General features: G+C 29.6%; 2 protein-coding genes and 1 pseudogene across 4 annotated transcripts; all 3 read right to left on the bottom strand.

Moving 5' to 3' along the window:
• Positions 1-3286: 3286 nt before the first annotated feature.
• On the bottom strand, positions 3287-5747 carry LOC107463918 (uncharacterized; annotated as a pseudogene).
• A 7504-nt stretch (positions 5748-13251) lies between these two features.
• Positions 13252-16553, bottom strand: LOC107464093 (receptor-like protein EIX2). 3 transcript variants are annotated; one of them, XM_052253691.1, is made up of 3 exons: positions 13934-16553; positions 13494-13806; positions 13252-13380 (listed from the first exon to the last, which is right to left on the bottom strand). In XM_052253691.1, exons 1-3 carry the CDS (start codon positions 16187-16189, stop codon positions 13349-13351), a joined length of 2601 nt encoding a protein of 866 aa, XP_052109651.1. In that variant the 5' UTR covers positions 16190-16553; the 3' UTR covers positions 13252-13348. The 3 variants fall into 3 exon arrangements, with proteins under 3 accessions (XP_052109651.1, XP_020986316.1, XP_052109650.1); XM_021130657.2 differs by having other exon boundaries at positions 13494-15471; positions 15778-16553; XM_052253690.1 differs by having other exon boundaries at positions 13494-16553.
• A 2560-nt stretch (positions 16554-19113) lies between these two features.
• Positions 19114-23163, bottom strand: LOC107464092 (receptor-like protein EIX2). Its single transcript, XM_016083002.3, has 4 exons — positions 22868-23163; positions 20162-20575; positions 19564-19966; positions 19114-19366 (listed from the first exon to the last, which is right to left on the bottom strand). The coding sequence occupies exons 1-2, from the start codon at positions 23142-23144 to the stop codon at positions 20181-20183; spliced, it is 672 nt and encodes a 223-aa protein (XP_015938488.3). The 5' UTR covers positions 23145-23163; the 3' UTR covers positions 19114-19366; positions 19564-19966; positions 20162-20180.
• Between the last annotated feature and the right edge of the window lie 1224 nt (positions 23164-24387).

The following is a 24387-nucleotide window of genomic DNA, read 5'->3' as shown; positions in this document are numbered from 1 at the left end:
GAAGTTTTATTATTATTTTAACCCAAAAAAGTAAAGTTAATGTTTTTTTATTTGAAAAAGAATTAGAAAATAATTTTATAACATATTTGAAAAGTGGAAGAACATGAAAGTATCAAGTTTGATTCTTCAAAGACTTGTGTCCAAACGATTTAGTTCTTAAATTGATTGATTTCTTTGCAGTTTGACTCAATTCCGTTGGTCGAATTTAATAACTATAATTATTATGGTAATATATATGGATATAAATAAGTGTTTTAACTAAAGAAAGCAAAGTGAAAAGAAGTTGAGCAATCACCATGAAACCTCAAAGTAAAATAAGACATATTAAAGATTAACCACTAATTTAAAATAAGAAAAAATTTATAAAGTAAAAAATTTTATATTGATATTTTTATTTTCGATTTATAAACTGAACAGTAATTAATTTTTTTAAAGAGTTGGTTATTAATTAATAAATTATTATATGTATAATGTGAATTTCAAACTCCTGATAATATTTAAATAGACAATTAAATTAATTTAAATTGATTGACTTATATTATTATTGTAATTCCAAGTTTTAAAAGCTAAAATAATAAAATAATATAAAACATGTGACATTTGGACTTCAATTTATTTTAGGCTAGTTTAGCTTATAAACAAAAACATGTGACGGACTGAGAGATACCGTGGAAAACCAAAAAAAAAAAAAAAACATGTGACAGTGTGACACTTGTGGGGATATATAATGTTCCTGTTTTTTGGTCAGGATAGAATGTCACTTCAAATTTTGGTATTCTGAATATTTTTTTTTGGGTTGGATGAATTGGACAACCCAATCTTAGGTATCACTACATACACTACATACTCACCTATACAACATAAAAGGATTTCTTTTTAATTTGGTACATATACCAATGTTTGAATTTGAATGCAGCATATTAAAAGGCACATAATTTATTATTTGATCTAAGTCTTAGCTACTATTTTGAATAGTTAAAAAGCCAAAAGAGAAAAATCCTCAAATGAGCTGAAATTAAGTCCAACATATAATTAACCCATTTGTATAATGCATTGTTGAAGAAATGTATGCAGCCAAAGTTCAGGTCAGATGGCAATTTTGTTTGCTTCGTTTAGAGCTGTACATAGACTAATAGAGTAATAATAGAGGTGGATATGTGAATTGGTGTGTGTTGTGTAAAAAAAAAATAATAATAAAAGAAGAAATGTATCATATTCATTAATGTCCAAAAAGAAAGAGAGAAGAAAAAGAAGAATGGTTAGAAGCAAATATGGATGCTTCTTATTGGTATATATGCATAATCATGATCATTATTTTTTAAGTAAATGTCATCATGCTCTCTCTAAAATAAAGGGTAAATGATCTTCTATGATATATAGTGTATAATTATAATTAAGTTAAATATTAACTATAATAATTAGGTATATATTTTCTATTTTTCTTTTCTCTCTTGTAATTATTTAAATTTACTTTAACACCACCAGTCTATAGTGGTGGTGGTGGCTGTCACCGTTGGAAAAATTTTTTTGCGATGAGCTCACAAACCCATCAACAAGGTGCAAATACGTATTCAGTTCGTTATACGTGGCAACATTTGTGCTACCGAGGTACGGAGAATTTCTGCTACATAGGCGCAACTCCTTTCCAACCTCAGGGTATACTCATTGTGCCTCATCCACCCTCTTCTGTATAGTGATAACATCCTCGGTGTTCACTATCCGCAAAATTTTTGTCCCATGAAAGTGATTAAATTATTGTACATAATTGTCACATCATTTTGCAAATTCTATTATCTCCACATCACTACAACAATGTCTTTAATCTCATGAGGATTCGAATCTACCATCTCTTGAAACTTGTATTTGACATCATCAACAGTAATGTCTTTAACTGTGTTTATGACTTAAGGATCTAAAGAATCTTTTCAAATATCTTTATGACTTCTATCATCATGGACCATAAGCTCTCATCTACTTTCAAGTGCATTAATTGTATTCGTAAAGATCTATTCCACGTCATAAAACTCATTTGGTGAATCACTTTTAATATATGGGAAAGTATGAGGAGCCAATGGAATATTTATACAATGTGTACAATGGAGGTTTATGGAATATTAGAGATATAATCATCAGTGTTACTTTTTTCCATCAGTTGAAGCTTTTGGGATGAGTGGTATCATGACATGGTATTAGAGCGCTAGATCTGAAAGGTCAAGAGTTCGATCTTTGGTGAACTCCAAAATTAGTTTAATTTTTCGGGAAGATATTTATTATCCCTAGTACTCGGATGGTTATTGTAGATAGGGATAATTTATTCTTTATTTTAAAGAGAGTACGATATAATTTACTTATTTTTTAATATTTAGATAAAATTGGAAAATGAAGCTAAGCAAGACTTTAAAACCGATGATTGTTGAATGATTTATATTTTATATGTTTATAATTATCATTATATTTTGGCATATTGGAAATTATTATTACGAGTGAAAAGAAAAAAAAAATAAAAGAGACATGATGACAACATATATGTATTATGAGTTATTACAATATATTGTTAAACATTAAAATCAACTTCAAGTATATTCTAAAAATACATTTTTACCACAACATAGATCTAACAGATGAAAAAGATAAGAATAAAAAAAATTTATAATAGGAAATTAAAATAACTTTATCAAACCAAGTTGAGTTAGTTTAGTGGTTAGTTCACTAGTCCGCTTAAGCAAGTGTCGGGGGTTCGAATCCCGCCTTGTGCATGTAGCAACCCATTGGCCAGCGGCAAACCTTTAAATAGAGCTCAGTACCGCGACGGATTAGTCCTTGATCTGCCGGGTTGGGGGATACGGTGGAAAACAAAAAAAATAACTTTATCATGAAAATCTAATGAATACATATCAGGTTATTATAACCATTAATTAACTTATTTCTCTAAGTGATATCATACATCCAACTTTGGTAAAATAACAAATCCAATAATGTTATGTACAATGCACTCCAAGAAACTTGCAAATTTTGTACATATATAAAGACAACGATAAGTTAGAATTCTTTAAACGTTTATTTATTTAAACAATAATATATATTATTAACTACTTAAGGTTAAAGTTTAGTACAGACTTTAGCAGTGACGGAGCTTGAACCAAAATTTTGGGGGCCGGAAATTTAACATAAAAATTTAATAATAATATTTATATCAAAATAAAATTTATAAATATAATTATTCTTTAAGTTTGTTACTAAAAAGATAATAAATAAATAATTCTATAGATAAAAAATATAAAATAGTTTATAATGGTACTCTTCGAGTTTTTAATGACTTAAAATCTTCAATAATTGAGTCAGAACTAAACTTTTCAGCAATTTCTTTCTCAATGTAAATAACCAAACTATCCGCAAGAAAGTCATCCTCCATCTTGTTTCTTAACCTTGTCTTTATTATTTTCATTGCTGAAAATGATCGCTCTGTAGTAGCTGTAGAAACTGGAAGAGTTAATATCAGACGAATCAATCTATCAATCAAGTAATACACTTTTGACTTTTTTGTTTCTGCTAAACATCTACACAGTTCATGAATAGTTGACAAATTCTTCATTTCTGGATGCTGACGAACATCAAGAATAAAATGTTGAAGCTGAAAAGGCAAATTAATCTTCACTTGTTCAATAAAGTCTTCGGGATAGTAGCTATCAACAAGAGTAGAAATCTTAGCAATGTCAAAAATTTTGTAAGCATCCTTAGGCATGAGACTATGAGAGTAGAGCTCAGACTTAGTAGATCCATTGCTTGATCATTAAATCTGCTATTTAACTCTTGTAATTGCTTATCAATTGTGACTAAAAATATCTCCACTCTAAAATAATGCTCAACTGTAATATGATCTTTTTGGTGACGCGAGCGTCCTTGTCTTGCAACATAAGAAGCAGTTAAATTAGGAATTAGAATATCATGTTGCTCACAAAATGATTTCACATTTTTTAATAATTCCTCCCATCTGTCATCTCTCATGTTTTGGATAAGTGTTTTTGTAGAATGAACTAGTTGCACAGCATTAACTATGTCTTGAGACTACTTTTGTAAAGCTTGACAAAGAATATCAGTTATTCCCATCATATCTTTCATCAAATGCAAGATCAATACAAACTCAAATGAGGTTAGGGTATTGTAAGCACTATCTGCATCACCACGCTGAGAATAAGTTGATCCATCAACAATAATCTTTTGTAAAACAGTCAACGTTGCACTATACATATTTATCAAACTGCAAACAGAAGAGAAATGAGAACTCCATCGAGTATCACCTGCTCGTTTCAAAGTACCAGTTTGATTTGCCCCTTTACCAGTTTCAAGTTCATCAATCTCTAATAAATGGACAATTTCATCTGTCTTGGCAGCATGTAACTCATCATGTCGCTTACTAGAAGAACAAATGATGTTGACGATGAAAGTCAATTTTGAAAAAAACTGATGCACAGGAATAACTTCTCTTGATGCAGCAACTAATGCAAGTTGTAATCGATGAGCAAAACAGTGGATATAGTAAGTATAAGGACAATCTTTTAAGAATAATGCTTGTAACCCATTCCATTCTCCTCTCATGTTGCTGGCGCCATCATATCCTTGACCACGAATATTAGAGACATCAAGACCATGTCGAGAAAGAATACCGCACAATTCTTGTTTAGAGTTAATGATGTAGTATCTTTGACATGTACAAGATCAAGAAAACGCTCTTGAATAAAACCATGTATATCAACAAATCTCAAAACAAGTGCCATTTGTTCTCTTTTGGATTCATCACGAGCTTCATCTACTACAATGCAAAACTTGGAATCTCCAATTTCTTCACAAATATGCTTTCTCACCTTGTTTGAGAGTATATGTAAGATTTCTTTTTGAATTTGATGTGAAGTATATTTAGCATTATATGGAGCATTTTCTAACACAGTTCTTGCAACTTCATCATTGTAAGATGCTATGAGTTTTATCATTTCAAGAAAATTACCTCGATTTTTTTATTCTGGAGTCTCATCATGGCCTCTGAAAGCACAAGCTTGAAATGTAAGCCAACGAGTTGCATCAATGGAGGATTTTAGACGCAATCGATTCTTTTGAATTTCCTCAGAAGTATGATCCTCAATTACATTTTGGATGTGACTTGCCTGATTCAATAAATCTAGACATGCTCCAACTGCATTATTGTGTGGTGAGCAAGGATCTCCAATATGTTTAAGAAAAGCACAATTCTTTCCATCATTAACTTTTTTCCAATTTCTAAACCCTTTACTAATAAAAATATCTGATCCATTACGTCCACTGGGTTTTTTGCTAACCAAATAACAAAATAAACAATATGCAGCATCTTCAGAAGGTGAATACTCTAACCATGAAGGAAAAATACCAAACCAAGCATATTGAAATCGTCTTGGATGCTTCGTATCAGATAGAGGATAATTGTCAAGATGCTTTTGATATGGACCCCATTTAAGATAAGCTCGTCTAACCTCATCTCTCTGGTTTGGGTGATATTGCCAAATTTGAAGCCGTTTTCCAGGGTCTTGTTCTAAAGAATTAAGGTCAAACTCATCAGATGCAACTCTTTGAACTTTTGAAGGTTGTATCTCACTTTCTTCGTGATTCATTATAGTAGAAGAACTGTCTACAGGTGTTGATATTGTAGAAGTTATATGTTCCCCTTCTTGAATATTAGCTTTCCTCTTAAAAAATGCATCAATTCTTTGATTTTTCATCATTATTTTGTATAAAAATTTGAATATATATTCTGTAAAATATATAAGAAAAAGTTAGAAGAATAAATATTAAAATTTATAATATTTATTGAATTTTTTTATGAATTTATCAAAATACAATAATATCAATACTTATTAAATATTATAATACTTTTATCATATAAAAAATTAAATTAAATAAATATTAAATTAAATAAATAAAAATACCTAATTTTTTATATTTGAACTCAAAGGTAAAGAGAGTGTTACTTGTTGAATAGAGAAGCAAACCAAGGCAGTAGCGTGTTACTTGATGTGTTGTGAAGTTAACAAAGACCCACTCACTAAAAATTATTATACAATAAATGTATGAAATGGGAATTGAAACTTTAAATTATAGTAAAGCATTTAAACCAATTGAACTATTTTTCATTTTTGATGAAGTATTACTAATTTTTTTATAAAAAATTTGGGAGGGCCATGGCCCCCCTTGTCTGAGTGAAGCTCGGCCACTGAACTTGAGATTTCATTAACTAGTGCATAGAGATAGAAAAAGAGGACAAAATTAAAGTGAAATTATTTGCAGTTTATGTATATTTTTGGTTTGTATAATTTTTTTGGGGTAGTTTTGGTAAAAATAAATTAAAACATAAATAAAATCAGTTATTATCATCATTAATTCCTTTCATATGTATGTATCAATTTAAAAATGAGTATATCTAATAATATTTTCCACCAAAACACAGGCAAAAAAAGAGTTATAAGGACTAGTATTATTATAAATTACTAATTTTACAAAACCAAAAATATGCGTAACCCTTTCTGTTTTTAAAATTTTTAGTATATATATTATTTAAAAATACTTTAACAAATCGTTTTTATCAATAAAATATAATCTGTCTATTAATATTTATTTTTAGAAAAAAAATAAAGGAAAAAAACGGTTGATGATAATAAAATAATATTCTTTTCAAATATTATTATTTTAGTTAATAATAAAATACAATTATGTCAAACTTTAAACTTTCGCATTGAATACAAGATATTATATTTAAAGAACGAAGCATTATAGCAAATTAAAAGTTAAATACATTTTGTTACCTATACTTTTCTTTTAAAAAATAGAGTTAAACTTTTGGATCAATATGTAATACAACTGGCTTAAGAATTTGAAATAAGCATGCTCAATCTTCTATTAAAGAGAACTGCAGTCAATACTGTCGAAAAACTTGACGCAAATCCAATTCCTAAGCCCATATAAAACCATAAATAAACTTTAAAATTGTCATCAACATCTTCTTAATAAATTTTGTTATCTATACTTTATTACTTTATATATATAGTGGTAGCCTCAATTCTCAAAGTCTTTTTATGGTATAAAAAAAAATAATAATATATTAGTTCATTAATATATAACTACGTATCTCAACTAAGAGTTTTGGTTTAAATATTAGAAAGGAAAATTTTAGGTGATCCAACACTTTTTCTTTATTCAAATCAATTTTTTATTATTTTATTCTAAAAATATTAGCCTTCTAACATTTTTAATTAAAAATAATAATTTTTTACAAATTATATAATAAATAATATTTTTAGACAAAACAATCTTGCTCCTCCCAGCAAAATTATAAAAGTACACAAAGAAACAATTATAAATTTAAATATACTTCAATAAAAAATAATTAATATAATTTATATATGCTATAAACCCCTAATATGTTAATGTATGTTTGAATAATATACATGAATATTCACTACAAAACATCAAAGTTGGAAAGATCGATATTGTATATTAATTAAATGGTTTTTTTATATAAAATTAATAATTAAAAATTGTTAGATAATTTTTGACAGAATTGATTAATAATTTTTAACTATTAACTTCACATGAATATAAGTATCTGAGTTTTTACTTAAATAAAATTCAGATTCACAACAAATTAGTCTTTAATCGATCGAGTTGAAGAATATTTTAAAAACAAAAAATTGAATATACTGAAAAATAAAAATAAAAATAAATATATGAATTTTGTTGAAAGAAAAATGTGAAGTGTCAATGAAGCTAATTTGAAACTTATTTTCGTTGATCTTTTTACTTTGCACATAAATCACACAAGTCCCCCTCCCATTAACGTATAAACAAAACAAGCTGAGATCAAGGCACTCATTTTAATTAATTCCAAAGTCGTCTCTGGTATTTCTACATATAAGACAAATTTAATTGACCATGACTTCAAAATAGCCAAGTTAATTACTATTATTTATTTATTAATTAGTCTCAATCATTAGTAGATACTACTGAAAATGAAAGTGATAACTTATTTTTATAGTTATCAGACAATAAAAATATTAAATAATATAAATAATAAATATATGGGATATTTATTTCACTAGGTGTATGGATGATTATTTTAATATTAAGATTTAGATAATTAATTTAAAGATATAATATATTTTTATTTAATTAATAATTATTTGTGAAATAGTCATTATTTACCTAACACTTCTCATTAAATTATTGTGGCGTTAATTTTCACCATTAATTACCCGTGAATTGATGGATTTAATTACCCATGATACTATACTGAATCCCATTTTAATGTAGTGAATTATATTTACGGTTCTCACAGAAATTAAATAACACTTCTAGTGATGGATTTTTTTCTAACAACAATCTTAGAGTTAATACTCAAAATGGTCTCTAAAATTTGACCTTCGATTCAATTTAGCCTTTAAATTTTTAATTAACTCAAATTGTACCCTGAAATTTTGATCCGTGCCTCAATTTGGTCCTTCCGACGTTTTTCGTCACCGAAAAGCTGACTTGACAATTTTAAATGATACGTGGCTCTGTAACGGTTAGATGACATGGCCAAAATTTTTAAAGCATCAATTTAACCCCTAACAATTTGAACATAAAACCTAGCGCAAGCTTTTGGCCGCCATTGACTCACTTTTTCTTCATATCTTTCTCATGTATATTTAGATTTTTGGTGGTCTAAAATTCTCTATAAATCATGGCCATTAAATTTTTGAATCGATGACTAAGATTCAACCATTTTATTAATTATATAATAATTATATTTATATTTAAATATTTTAAATAATAATTTTATTTTAAAATTTTAATTTTATCCTTTTTTTTCTTTTTTTCTCTCTCTCTCACTCCCGTTTTTGTACATCACTACGCCTGATTCAATTTCGTTTGTTCTTTCCCTGACTCCTATTGCAAATAACATAATCTCACATAATACACAACAAAAGGTTAAAAATGTTAGTTCTTATATTTTATTTTTTCTATTACAACTGCTATTTTTTCTATTTTCTTTCTTTCATTTGACTCATTTTTTTTCACATATTTAACTTTTTAATCTCAAACTACCAAGCCTTTATTAACACCTATTAACACCTAGGATAATAAGTCTTGGGAGTCCTAATAAATATGGATGTAAAATTTTTGGTCGAAGTCTATTTGACAAATTTAAAAATTGAAATCTCAGAAAAGAAAGACCCAAAATTTGCAATCTCAAATTACAATGCTTAGTTACATATATAGGTGATAAAGTGCCATGAAGAAAGGGTCTTATGGAGAACAATTCCCTGTCGAAAAGATTCATAGTGCCTCAACCTTCATGAATGTCAATGGCCGCACTTGAAAAGGTTGGTGGAAGAACTCGAGGTTCTTTTTTTAAAAAAGATGATAAAGAAAAAGGATATTAATGACATTTTGTAAAATTATTTCATATTTTTTTTATAAAGACCATTAAGATCTAAGAATCGGTTATAATATATTTTGGTGGTGCAGTAGTTAGTGTGATGATAACAATGGTGATTGTTGGATGATGGATGTTGGAAGAAGATGTAAGAAGAGGAAGAAGATGTGAGAGGAAGAAGACGAGGATATTTATATAATTTATTATTTTATTTTATAATTTTTTTATCAAACCGTTAGGTTTATATTCAAATTGTGAGGGGTTAAATTGATGCTTTGAAAATTTTGGCCATGTCATCTAACTATTACAGTGCTACGTGTCATTTAAAATTGCCAAGTCAGCTTTCCGGTGACGAAAAACGTCGGAAAGGCCAAATTAAAGCACGGGTCAAAATTTTAGGGTACAATTTAAGTCATTTGAAAATTTAAAGATTAAATTACATTGGAGGTCAAATTTCAGGCTTATTATATTGTTAAGAAAACTTAAAATGACCATAGAACAATGCAAATTTGACGTTTATGTTTTAGTTTTAAAGTCTTCGATACAAAAAAAAAAAAATTCTTTCTAGGAAACTTGGGAAAACTATAATTTTTGAAGCTGATTTGATTGTGATATATAGAGAAGGTGATGGTTAAATTCACCATTGGTATTGGAGTATTTATCTTCTATTTTATTTTATTGATATTTTCCAACATAATAAACACGACACAGATCAGCATCAGATAAATAAATTGACTTTTAAATTCTGGTATCTATAAATTTTTAGACAAAAAGTTATACTAGTGGTAATCAAATAGTAATTAAAAAATAATAAAATTCACTAATTTATATAATAAAAATACTATTTTATTGTAGCAACAATTGGTCAAACCAGCCAATAATAATAGTATATATAATAGAAAAGTTGACACTTTCTTTTATGAGATGATTAAATAATATTTTCTTCTATTTTACTTATAAAATATATATTCTCATGTTTCATGTTTTGCAAAATTAAATTACTAAGAAATTGTTAATAGTAGAAACTACATTAATGAATATATTTCTAATATGCCGTTTTATATAAGAATTTTTTTTGGATTTATGTGACTTTTATTAGACTTTCTATTTTGTTGGATTTATGCTAAAATTCTTCTTCTGAAATTTAATAAGAATCGAACTCTAGATATTTATGTTATAGACATTTTAATATTATTTTATAAAATTATTTCTTTCTTTTTTTTGAAAGAAAGAGCTCAATACAAGAAGTGGAATAAGGACGGAAAACAAAGACACAAAACAATAAATAATAACCTAACCAATTGATCTAACCATAAAACTCTCTGTCATCTTCGACATTGTCATCAACAACTAAAGGGGTCATTACCTAACTACTCAGTATAATTCTGAACAAACAAGTTTATAATCTCTTCTGCTCTTTCTTCTTTATTCTAAAAAATTCTTCGATTTCGCTCCAACCAAATGTTCCACATAATGGAACAAAAGCACACCATCTATCTCTTGCGCTCCTCCTTGTTAATTCATAACTCAGTCTAATTCTGAAAATGCTCCTTAACTGTACCCGAGTATATCTATTGTAAATCAACATGAGATATCCAAACACACCAAACATGCCAAGAAAAATTATAGCTAAAAAATAAGTGATAGTCATTTTCATCACCTATTTTACACAAGACACATAAAAAAAATTTTAAGTAAATAAGATGAATTACATAAATGATTATATCTTTAACATATTTTTTTAAACAAAAATTTCTTTAATAAACGTCAAATTCTAAAATTGTATATTATAAAAATTTAATATCATAATAAAATTTCTTAAAGAGCATGTAAAGATCAGAGAAGATAGTAAACCTAGCAGCGAAAGAAATGATAAGAGTTGACATCATTATGATTTGATTACTGCACTAATAAATACTAGATGTCATGTATATACATTTTTAGACTCACTTATACTTTATTTGGATAAAAGATGGAAAATGAGAGGAAAAAAATGAGAGAAAAGAAAATAGAAAAAAAAATAAAAAGAAAAGTTATTATTTTTTTTATGTTGTTTGGATGAAGAAAAAATGATGGAAAGAAAATAGAAAAAAAATTTTTCATTTAAATAAAAGAAAAAGTAAGGAGAAAAAAAAATCATAATCAAATAAAATTATATTAATACTCTTCTCTAAATCTTAAACTCTAAACCCTAATCTTTTCCGATGAAAAAAGGTTTAGATGGCCTCCGTACCACTTTTTCGTTTTCCTCCCAATTTTCTATCCCGATCCAAATAGAGAAAAAGTTAATTTTCTATCCATTTTCCATCCTTACATTTTCTTTCCACTCAATTTCCTTTAAATCAAACAATGAGTTAATTACCCTTTAGGCTTTTACAGCTTTGACACCTTCATCCATTATATATATCTATTAATTTAATAAGACAAGGATTAATTTATTGAATATCAAAACCTATTTTAGAATTTAGTCACAAAAAAAAAAACCTATTTTAGAATTTATTATTGGCCAATCAATCATAAGTGTCATTTTCTCTATATAATAAATTAGTTTTCATAACACAAACATAAGTGTCATTTTCTCTATATAATAAATGTAGCAATAATTTTTAACTAAGTTTCCAATTAGATCCCAAAAACAGCAGCCATTAATTTCCCTTCTTTCTCAGCTATTGATTTTTTGCTTCACTTTCCTTCCTCAACACAATAACAACAAAGGAGTTGCTGCAAAGAGACAGGTATAGAGATGATGAGGTTGAGTGTTACTATTCAATTAATGTTGGACCGTTTAATTAGTTACTTAGTCTATTAGAAATTATTAGGAATATAAATAAGAATATTGAGTCATTGTATTGATTATGAAAAAATTAATGAATTGGTGAATTCTTTAAAATTTTTTAGAGATTGGTAACTCAGTCTCGAATAGAGTTATAACATTGAGAAAAAAAAAGGAAAACGAACACAAAAGAAAACGATTTATAGAAGGAAAGACTTACTTGTATATTCGAAGTTGAATTTCGATTAACTTTTAAATCTTTAAATTTTTAATTTTATCAGTTTAACGAGTGATTTAATTTTTACAGCTTTAATTATAAGTCACTTATTATTATGTTAACTAATTTTAATTTTATTATTTTTATATACATTTAATGAATAAAGAATGAAATAATATTAGTATATATAATGTTACCTTTCTTTTCTTTTTTTTGCAGGTAGTCTTACATAATTGGAGTGACAACAATTATGTAAAAATATTGAGAAACTGCAAATATGCTATTAATGCATCAAGTAAGAATAAAAATAAAAGTAAAATAATCATTTTAGATGCTGTGATAAATGAAGAACAAGATGAGTCTGAAATTACTTGACTCAAATTTCTTATGAATATAAGCATGCATATTATTCTCCATGGAAAAGAGAGAACCAAAAAAGAATGGAAAAGTATCTTTTATAAAGCTGGCCTCTATAATTACAAAATATCTTCATTTACAGGGTATTTATCACTTATAGAGGTCTATCCTTAAAGAAAACCTCATAATAGTTTTTACAACTCTATGAATAAAATAAATATTATGGAAACAACGAATAAAGAAAATGTCTACTTTGAATGTAGAATTTAAAAATGTAATTTTTTTAATTTAGTATTTATTAATTATTGTTAGAATAATTATGTACTTTTAGATGTAATAAATATATAATTATAAATGCTATATGTATGAAATTATAAATGTTATGTTATATAAAAATCATCAAAGAATGACAAGTGATATATTTTCACTAAAATAAAATATCATTGTGTTATTTTGTTTATTATGAAACTTTAAAATAAAAAAGTGCAATTACATCTAATCAAAGTAATTCACATGTATCATGTATGCAACCCGTGGAGCTTCTTGGTGATGATCAAATAGCTTAGCCAAAGCAATATTCACTCCAATAAGGACCTGCATTCCAGTTATTCACATAAAAGCTTAATTATATTGTTTTCATTTTCATATTACAAACATATATGAAGCTGAAATAATAAAAGCAAAGCAAAATTTGTTCCTCTACTTACTATGGAAGCAGCGGATCAGAATGTCATAGAATATATTTAAAAATCTGAAATACCATGTCTTTTTCTGTTGAAAAGAATAGCACCCAATACTCCCCAAAAGCTTGTGGCAAATCCAATTCCCACCCCATAAAAAACCATGAACATACTTCATAGCTATCATCATCATCATCATCTTCTTCTCTCTTCTGATTTTCATTTGGTAGTTTCTCATCTTGTTGGCAAAGTTTTGTGAGTGGAGGTCCACAAAGTTTTGGATTTCCAACATAGCTAAAGTTTGTGAAACTCTCAAGTTGTGTTCCCAATGGGATTTTGCCTTCAAAATTGTTGCATGAGAGATTTAATACTTCAAGAAAAGACATACCAGACATGGACTGAGGAATTTGTCCTGACAATAAGTTGTTTGAGAGATCAAGAGATTCCAGCAGTGTCAAGTTACTAACATGTTGTGAAATCGATCCCATTAATTGATTGTGAGACAGATTTAAAGATTGCAATCCAATGAGCATAAATAACCCTGATGGTATTGTTCCAAAGAATTCGTTGCTTGAAAGATCAACAAGGCATATTGAATGTACAAAATCTAATACCATATATTTTGTAACTACCCTAAAGTATACAAAACTGAAACCTCTTTTGGAATATTTTGTGCGGGTAAGAATCTTGAACACATCCATTGAAGCATATGGAGAAATCATACTTGTCATATTGTGCAAACAGTTAGGTATTGACCCTGATAATTTATTATTTGAAAGATCCAATATCTTGAGAGAATAAAATTGACATACTTCAATTGGGATATTACCACTGAATTGGTTAGATCCTAATTGAAGTATTTTTATTCTTTGATTGATCCAGCTTGGTATAGTTCCAGAAAATGCATTTCCACCTAGAATAAGGTATTGAAGATTTTTGCAATCTTTTAATGACAGAGGTATCTCTCCAAATAACTTATTTTTTTCCAAACTAAAAAAAATTAGTCTAGATAATGAGCCAATTGAGTGAGGAATTTTGCCAGTCAAATTATTGTTCCTCAAGTCAACTTGAAGTAATGATGTCCAATTCATCAAACAATTTGGAATCTCTCCGGATAATGCATTATCAGATATGAACAAAGTCTCTAAATTCCTTTTCCCCTTCATCTTTTGACATAAGAAAGGAGAAATGTCAGACAAATTGTTATAAGACAAATCCAAAAAAGTCACTTTTGATGACACTTGAGGCACACTGCCTCTAAAGTTATTCAATTGCATGATTACAACTTTGGAATCAAGCAACACATTTGAGATGTCAGCATTGATGGAGTTGTTTACTAACGCCAAAGCTTCAAGTTGAGCAGCAAACTTCCAGAACTTTCCAAGAGGTTCAAATGAAACCCTTGAGTTCCAAATGAACAGAAGTTCTAGAGAACTTTGTGTATATATCCATGATGGAAATTTGGGACCAACATTTTCCAAAACCAAGATTTGAAGTTGAAAAGAAGGGATCCATTTGGTATCAAAGTCAAAGACTAAGTATTCTGAGCCTAAACCTAAATTCTTTAACTTGGAAAGCAAATGAAAGTTCTTTTCAGAGACAGTTCCTGTCAAGAAATTTGAATGCAGACGCAATTCAATCAATAAGGATGGTAAGTTTTCCAAAATTGTTGAGATTTGACCATCAAAGTTATTATAAGAAAGAGCAAGTGCTTTCAGTTGATCAAGTTGGCCTAACCAATCCGGAATGGGTCCATCAAGATCATTGGTATACAAACACAAGGATTCAATGCTTTGATGAAATTTTGGTAGTGTTTGAGGTAATTGGCCATGAAGGTAATTCTCTGAAAGGTCAATGTATGAGATGTGACTAAGATTGAATAACCAAGAAGGTAAGATTGTTGAGAAGTCATTGGAAACAAGACTAAGAACCTTAAGTGAAGTCAAATTAGCATACTGAAGAGATGGATTTATATCTTTAAGACTGCAATCATCTAAGTGTAACTCTAAAAGTGAAGAAAGTGAGGTCAGTGATTGAAGCCAATCGGTTTCCTTGTAAAAATCAATACCACTGAGGTCCAGAAATTGCAAAGAGGAAAAAAGATGAGAAATCTGATGTAGCATATTATTATAATCACTGAAAAGATGATAGTTATATGCTAAATCAAGATAATGAATGTTGGAGGAGTCATTACATGTCTTGTTGTTATGAATAGAATTGAAATCATATTTGATGGTCTTGAAATCATTGTTACTCAAATCCAAGTAACTCAGAAATTCAAGATCAAACAAAGAAGACATGTCGAATTCACCTGTTAGACAGTGCGGTTTCGCATTATCTTTATCAAGAATTTCATCAGATTGGATTGTATCACAAGGGAGATGAAGCTCTATAACTCTGTGTGTGATGTTATCACAATGAACTCCTCTCCACTGACAACAATCTTTTTCTTCATCAGAAGACCAAGATGAGAGTACTCCAGAAGGATCTGTGACTTCATGTTTAAACTTGAGCAATGTGTTCTCATCCTTCTTATCACAATGAATGATCATAGAATTACACATAACTAGTGATGATGAGTTAAAGATGATTGTAGATAGTAAACAAAAAAGAATGATTGTAATTTGGTTGGAAAAGGAAGTAGCCATACTATTGGTTGCACAATAAGATATGTTTTGGAGTTTTGGTAATGGATGGTGGGAATTTATAAGTACATGTGGCATTGAGGGCAATATAGGAAATTCACTTATTTTCTTGTAGTATTTCCATGGCTATCATAATATTCACGCGACTAGTTTATATGTATACCAAAATCAGCTACTAAAGACAGCCACCAATATAAAATACATTGATCTTAAGCAATCTCATTATAATTTTATCATAAAACCAAAAAACATTTTTATTCATAAAAAATTGATAGCTACAATAATTTAGGAGTCAAGAAATATTTATATCTTTCATATTAGATTAAAAAACAAAGAACAAAAGGTATTTTGTACAATTTTTTTGTACACCTTAAAGTGTATAGCTCTAAAGACTACATTTACCTTCTTTCTTTGAAAATATTACATGTTTATTATATTGTTATCAGAATTATTTTTATATTAAAAAATAAAAGGCAGTGTGAAAAAAAAAAATTTGAAAATATTACATGTTTATTATATTGTTATCAGAATTATTTTTATATTAAAAAATAAAAGGCAGTGTGAAAAAAAAAAAGCAGGACAAATATCGTAACTCAACTTGGCACTGATCTTGTGAATAGAACAATTTTTGACGTTGCATATGTTAATTATTTTAAAGTCCCTAATGATCAATTCAAAGTTTCAAACGTGGAAATATGGTCACTGATGACTAATTGTTAGACTTTGAAGCGTAGTGTTTTTTTTTTCTACGAATTAAGAGATGCCGTAAGGACTGAATTTATAGAAGTCTATGCATCTCTTTCCTAGTTCTTTCTCGGTGATAGAATTCTAACTATGCAGCAGTGTTATAGAAGAAAGCAGAGAAAAACGAAATGAAATTTAGTGTGATTGATAACGAAGATTGTGTACTTAGCATAGAGGTACATCTGTATTTATATTCATATAACTAACTGCTGCTATATAGGAAAGTTAGTTTGCTGACTCAGATTCTGTTACAACTCCTTAACAGAATGAAGATATTTTGCTATCATACTGCAAGGAGCCTAAAACAGAACGATAAAGAGTGGGGTTATCAAAGGTATCATCCTCATGTTTAGATAGTTTAAGACTTGTAGTAATAGGTGTTGGCACACCTTTAGCCTCTGCCATACCAACTCTTTTTAATAATTCAGAAACATACTTAGATTGGGAAAGGTGACAACATCCAGTAGGTAGTTTTTTTGCCTCAATGCCTAAAAATTAATTGAAGTGAACTAAATCCTTCAAAGAAAATAATTCATGTAGTTGATTTATAGTGGACTGAAAAGCATGAGGATTGTTCCCAGTGATCAAGATATCATCAACATACACAAGAATATAGATAGTATGAGTCTTGCCTTTCTTAATAAACAAAGAACGTCTGACCTCGCGACAATTTGACAAACCATGCACGCGGTGCTTGTTTCAAGCCATAAAGAGATTTGTGCAACCTGCATACATAATCAGATTCACCTTGTTGAAATCCAGGGGTTTGTTTCATAAAAACAACTTCATTGAGGTCTCCATTTAAAAAAACATTGTTGAAGTCAAATTGTCGAATCTGCCAATGAAACTGTTGGGAAAACTCAACAAAGGTTTAAAACAAGAACCTGTCTAACAGCAGAAGCACCAAAAATAATTTTTTCACCATCTGTGCGATTAAATAGGCAATACCAAAGATACTCCAAACAGCATATATAATTACAGAAATTAAATAATCAGACAACAGAATTTTAATGTGTAAAAACCCCCAAAAAAGTGACAAAAAACCCAGTAAAATATTCGACTATCAAAATAATAGGTACATAAACAGTCTTCCCAGTGACACTAGGGCATCTCAACAATCAATAAGATCCATCATCAAAACTGATGGAATCAATATAAATCCTCTACAAGGTGGGTATCTCAAATCAGAAAAAAAAAAAGACAATACAACTAGCAAGTTATATCCTAATGTTCATCTCTACACCAGGAATAACATACTAAAATTTCATAAAAAATGGAGCGAATTTACCATATCAATTGGATCAAGATAGCTTACCCTTTTCCCCCAAAATTTTCTCTTCTCCCTCGACGCCGTTTTTCCTTTTCATTCAAAGAATGAAGCTTCGTGCTTCCTCTCTCTCTGTGTCTCGTGGCTATTAGCCACTTTCTTCATTTATTTATTTATTTGTTTTTTTTTTAAAACAGTGGGCCCCACTTAGTTGGGGACCCACCAACAGAAACTTAAGAGCAATCGTCAGTACAATTCTTATGGTTGAAAGCTTGATTACTGGTGCAAAGACTTGATCATAATCAATGCCTTCAACCTGATGATTCCATTCACTAGAGTCCATGTTTTTGTGTGATGCAAAACATTCAATTCTTCCAGCATGGCTGCATGCCAATGAGGTGATTGAAGAGCCTGATTAATAGAAGAGGGTACATTATTTATTAAATCCAGGTTTTGATTAATTAGGGCAGCAAAGATTTTTGGTTTAGATATGCCACTCTTGGACCAAGTTTGCATAGGGTGATGATTAGTTGAAAGTCTTATTTTAGGAGCACTACCAAATTGATGGGGATGCTATTGGTGTGTAAGGTTGTATGAGGATGATTAGTAGCTAAAAATGTCACAGGAATAGGATGCGTGTATGGGCAAGAGAATCTATGAGAAATACCTTGGACAGCAAGATACCTAGTGAATTGTTTGGATTAATATTCTCTTCCATGGTCAATTTGAAAGGCTTTGATTCTCAATCCAGTGTGGTTCTCAATATTTGCTTTAAAGTTTAAACTGTAAAAAGGCTTGAAAAGTTTGAGATTTAGTTTGTAAAAGGTACACACATGTATATCTTGTGAAAGCATCAATAAAGGAAACATAATAATTGAAACCATTATAAGATGTAATGGCTGCTGGGCCCCATAAATCAGAATATAAGAATCAAGAGAAAAAGGAAGCAAATGTATTTTAGCAGAACAGCAAAATTCACACAAGCTTGAATTTGAAATTTTAGATGGCATTATCAAGTTACATTGTCTCATTACATTGATTACAGTATTAGTGGCACAATGGCAAAGCCTATCATGCTATAAAGCATAAGAATTAATTTGTGCTGTGAAGGCTTTAGGGGGTTTATTCACAGAAAAAGAAACATTCTTAGCAGCACTATCACAAGTAGAACGCAGCACAGCAACTCTATGAAATTGATAAACACCATGCCTAGCAGTTCCTTGAAGAAGAATCTCCTTGGTGTCCTGAGATTTAACCAAACATTTGTTAGCATGAAATTCAAAGAAACACTTATTATCCACAGAAAATTTATGAAGACTGATAAGATTCTGATTTATATCTGGTGAATGCAAGATAGAGGATAAAATAAAGTTCTAGTTAGTATCAAGATTAACAAGAATTGGATGTCCATAATTTGCAATAGAACTACCTGTCCCATTACCTTAGATGATTTGTTCATTTCCATTATATTCTGATGAGGCAATTAAATGATTTGCAAAATATGCAGTAGGAGGGTGGAATGATGGTGGAGGAGGAAGAACTAAAGGAGTTGATGAAGATTCTTGATAATTCGGATCAAAACTATGAAAGTATGAGAGCCATATGACCATATCTTCCACAAAAAAACTTTAAGGCAAGGGGTAATAAATAACATGGCATGTTCCCAGTCATGTAACAAAGCACACATCTTCAAACATATTTTACAGAACTTGTAAAAAATAAAAAATAAAAAAGTGCAATTACATCTAATCAAAGTAATTCACATGTATCATGTATGCAACCCGTGGAGCTTCTTGGTGATGATCAAATAGCTTAGCCAAAGCAATATTCACTCCAATAAGGACCTGCATTCCAGTTATTCACATAAAAGCTTAATTATATTGTTTTCATTTTCATATTACAAACATATATGAAGCTGAAATAATAAAAGCAAAGCAAAATTTGTTCCTCTACTTACTATGGAAGCATTCATTTTCATATTACAAACATATATGAAGCTGAAATAATAAAAGCAAAGCAAAATTTGTTCCTCTACTTACTATGGAAGCTTATGATAATTCAGGAAATGGGTTTGAGCTTGCGGATCAGAATGTCATAGAATATATTTAGAAATCTGAAATAACCATGTCTGAATTTTCTGTTGAAAAGAATAGCACCCAATACTCCCCAAATGCTTGTGGCAAATCCAATTCCCAACCCCATAAAAAACCATGAACAAACTTCAGAGCTATCATCATCATCATCTTCTCTCTTCTGTTTTTCGTTTGGTAGTTTCTCATCTTGTGGGCAAAGTTTTGTGAGTGGAGGTCCACAAAGTTTTGGATTTCCAGCATAACTAAGGTTTGTGAAACCCTCAAGTTGTGTTCCCAATGGGATTTTGCCTTCAAAATTGTTGCATGAGAGATTCAAGACTTCAAGAAAAGACATACCAGACATGGACTGAGGAATTTGTCCTGAAAATAAGTTGTTTGAAAGATCAAGAGATTCCAGCAGTGTCAAGGTGCTAATATCATGTGGAATTGATCCCATTAATTGATTGTGGGACAGATTTAAAGGTTGCAATCTAGTGAGCATAAACAACTCTGGTGGTATTGTTCCAGAGAGATCATTGCTTGAAAGATCAATGAGGTATATTGAATTTAGATAAGACAATACCATGTGTTTTGTAACTAGGTTCAAATATAAATAAGTGACACTTCTTCTGCTATATTTTGAGTAGCTAGGAACCATGAACACATCCATTGAAGCATATGGAGAAATCATGCTTGTCATATTGTGCATACATATGGGTATTCGCCCTGATAATCTGTTATCTAAAAGATCCAATATCTTGAGAGAATAAAATCGACATATTTCATTTGAGATATTTCCACTGAATTGATTAGATCCCAATTGAAATACTTTTATTCTCTTACTGATCCAAATTGGTATAACTCCAGAAAATGCATTTTTGCCTAGACTAAGATATCGAAGATTTTTACAACCTTTTAAGGACAAAGATATCTCTCCAGACAAATTATTTTCTTCCAAATCCAGAAAGATTAGTCTAGACAATGACCCTATTGAGTGAGGAATTTCACCTCTCAAAGTATTGTTCCTCAAGTTAACTTGAAGTAATGACCTCCAATTCATCCAACAATTTGAAATTTCTCCGGATAATGCATTATCAGATATGAACAAAGTCTCTAAATTCCCTTTTTCCTACATCTTTTGACATAAGAAAGGAGAGATATCAGATAAATTGTTATAAGACAAATCCAAATGAATCACTTTTGGTGACACTCGAGGCACACTGCCACTCAAGTTATTCAATAGCATCATTACATGTTTGGAATCAAGTAACACCTTTGACATATCAGCATTGATGGAATTGTTTATTAAGTTCAAAACTTCAAGTTGAGCAGTGAACTTCCAGAACTTGCCAAGAGGTTGGAATGAAGTTCTGGAGTTCCCAATGTACAGAACTTTCAGAGAAGTTTGTGTATATATCCATGATGGAAATTTGAGACCAGGGTATTCCAGTGCTAAAACTTGAAGTTGAAAAGGAGGGTTCCATTTAGGATCAAAGTCAAAGATTAAGGATTCTGAGCCTAAACCCAAAATCTTCAACTTGGAAAGCAAATGGAAATCTTTTTCAGAGACAGTTCCTGTCAAGAAATTTGAGTGGAGACGCAATTCAATCAATAAGGGTGGTAAGTTTTCCAAAATTTTTGAGATTGGACCAGAGAAAGAATTATGAGAAAGTGCAAGTACTTGCAATTGATCAAGTTGGCCTAACCAATCCGGAATGGGACCATCGAGATCATTGTTATTCAAATACAATGATTCAATGCTTTGATGAAATTTTGGTAGTGTTTGAAGCAGTTGGCCAAGCATGGAGTTTTTAGAAATGTCGATATATGAGATGTGACTAAGATTGAATAACCAAGCAGGCAAGATTGATGAGAAGTCATTGGAAGCAAGACTAAGAACTTTAAGGTAGCGTTTGTTTTGAGGTATTGAGACAGAGACTGAGAGATTGAGACTATTGTGTTTGTTAGTTCAGAGACTGGTACTAAAATTTTTATCTCTGTCTCTGTCTCTAAAATTTCAGTATTTTAGTAGTTCCAAAAAATAGAGACACAGGACACTGAAGTTTTTAGAGATGGAGACTGAAACTTTAATAACATTTTATACCTAAAATACTTTCATTTCAATTAATTAATTCCAATTTTACTTTTTGTGCAAATTAAATTAGAGTTTTATTCTTGTTTCAATTCCTGTTTCTCATTTTGCACCAAACAGAATACTGAGATTTATTTCAATCCCTATCTCTTAGTCTCTGTCTCTTAGTCTCAGTCTTCCGTCTCTATCTCTCCACCAAATGCTACCTAGTGAAGTCAAATTAGCATACTGAAGAAATGGATTTATGTCTTTAAGATTGCAATAATCTAAGTGTAACTCTGAAAGTGAAGAAAGTGAATTCAATGATTGAAGCCAATAGATTTCCTTGTAAAGATCAATACCACTGAGGTCCAAATATTGCAAAGAGGAAAAATGAGAAATCTGATGTAGCATACTATTATAATCATTGAAAAGATGATAGTTATATGCTAAATCAAGATAATGGATGTTAGAGGAGTCATTACATGTCTTGTTATGAATAGAATCATAATCATACTGGATGATGGTCTTGAAATCATTGTTGCTCAAATTCAAGTAGTTTAAATATTCAATACCCAACAAAGAAGACATGTCAAATTCACCTGTTAGACAGTGCTGTTTCTCATTATCTTGATCAAGAATTTCATCAGATTGGATTGTATCACAAGGGAGATGAAGCTTTGTAACTCTGTGTGTGATGTTATCACAATGAACTCCTCTCCATTGACAACAATCTTTTTCTTCATCAGAAGACCAAGATGAGAGTACATCAGAGGGATCTGTGACTTCATGTTTAAACTTGAGCAATATGCTCTCATCCTTCTCATCACAGTGAACCATCATGGAATTAGACGTGACTAGTGATGATGAATTAAACATGATTGTAGCAAGTATTAAACAAAAAAGAATGATTGTAATTTGGTTGGAAGAGGAAGTAGCCATATTATCGGTTGCACAACATACAAGATATGTTTTGGAGTTTTGGTAATGGATGGTTGGAATTTATAAGGGTAAATGGTTAAATTAGTCTTCGAAAGATCACTCACTTTTAAGTTAGTTCCTAGAAGATTTTTTATAATTAAATTCGTTTTTCAATGATTTCAAATTTATCATTTTAGTCTTTCTATCACTTATTACTAATGGCTTCAAAATTTGTTGATATGACACATTAAGTGACACCACAATATACACCTAATAGTCTTAATTAGCGACAAATATGATAAATTTATGAAATTAGATTAAATCACATCAAATTGAGGAATTTCAATATCTCAAGTTCTCTTCTCAATTAAATTTTAATTTGATTTAATTTCATAAGGTTATCTTACTAATAGTCAATTAAGACACCTACGTGTATGTTGAAATATTATTTATCGTGCCATGTTAACAAATTTTGGTACCGTTAACAAAAAGAATGGCCGAAGAACTACCGCGATTAATTTAAAATATTTGAAGAATAAATTTAATTAAAAACTTTTTTAAAAAGACTAATTTAAAAAATGAGTGATTTTTCATAAATAAATTTGACTATTTACTCAAATTTATAAGTATATGTGAAACTGAGGGCAATATGGAAAATTTACTTATTTTCTTGTAGTATTTCCATGGCATCGTAATATTCATGTCTATATTAATTTGATAATTGATATTATATATATTATATTTTTATTTCAATTAATTTTTTATTATATATAAATATTATTGGTACGGTTTTAATCTACTATATATATAATTTTTTTTGGTATACAAATTTATATAAGTTGGCCCAAACCCAACAAAAACAACCCTCAGTTTAGATTTCGTGTAAATATGTACTTTCCCAACTCTTGAATAATGCAAACGGTTCTTTTTCCTCAATCAAAATCGCGCTTAAAATTCAAACAACGATCAAAATCTCTTAAAAATATTTCAAAATCGTCGCAAAAAGTGAAGGAAGTTTTAAAGTTGAATTCGAAAAGAATTATGAGAAAATGAAATAAGAAAATGAAGAAGAAGAAGAAGAAGAAGAAGAAGAAGGAGAATATGAGAAAGAGGAAGAGTTTTGAATTATGCATAATTTATCAGTACAAATCTACCAAAAATTTTTAAACAATACACATGAATGTCTTAGTTTTACAATGAA

This window comes from Arachis duranensis, chromosome 9, assembly GCF_000817695.3.
Source record: "Arachis duranensis cultivar V14167 chromosome 9, aradu.V14167.gnm2.J7QH, whole genome shotgun sequence".
Taxonomy (NCBI): Eukaryota; Viridiplantae; Streptophyta; class Magnoliopsida; order Fabales; family Fabaceae; genus Arachis; species Arachis duranensis.
The sequence above is the reverse complement of the archived record's forward strand: the minus strand, read 5'-3'. Positions and strand labels throughout refer to the sequence as shown.

What these genes read in the sequence shown, in the direction of transcription:
- LOC107464093 (XM_052253690.1), bottom strand. Translation starts at nt 16,189, where the DNA reads ATGCCACATGTACTTATAAATTCCCACCATCCATTACCAAAACTCCAA.
- LOC107464092 (XM_016083002.3), bottom strand. Translation starts at nt 23,144, where the DNA reads ATGTTTAATTCATCATCACTAGTCACGTCTAATTCCATGATGGTTCAC. An exon ending in GAAACAGCACTGTCTAACAG is followed by an intron (nt 20,576 to 22,867) that starts GTGAATTTGACA and finishes ACTTATTTTCAG; the next exon opens with GACAAATTCCTCAGTCCATG.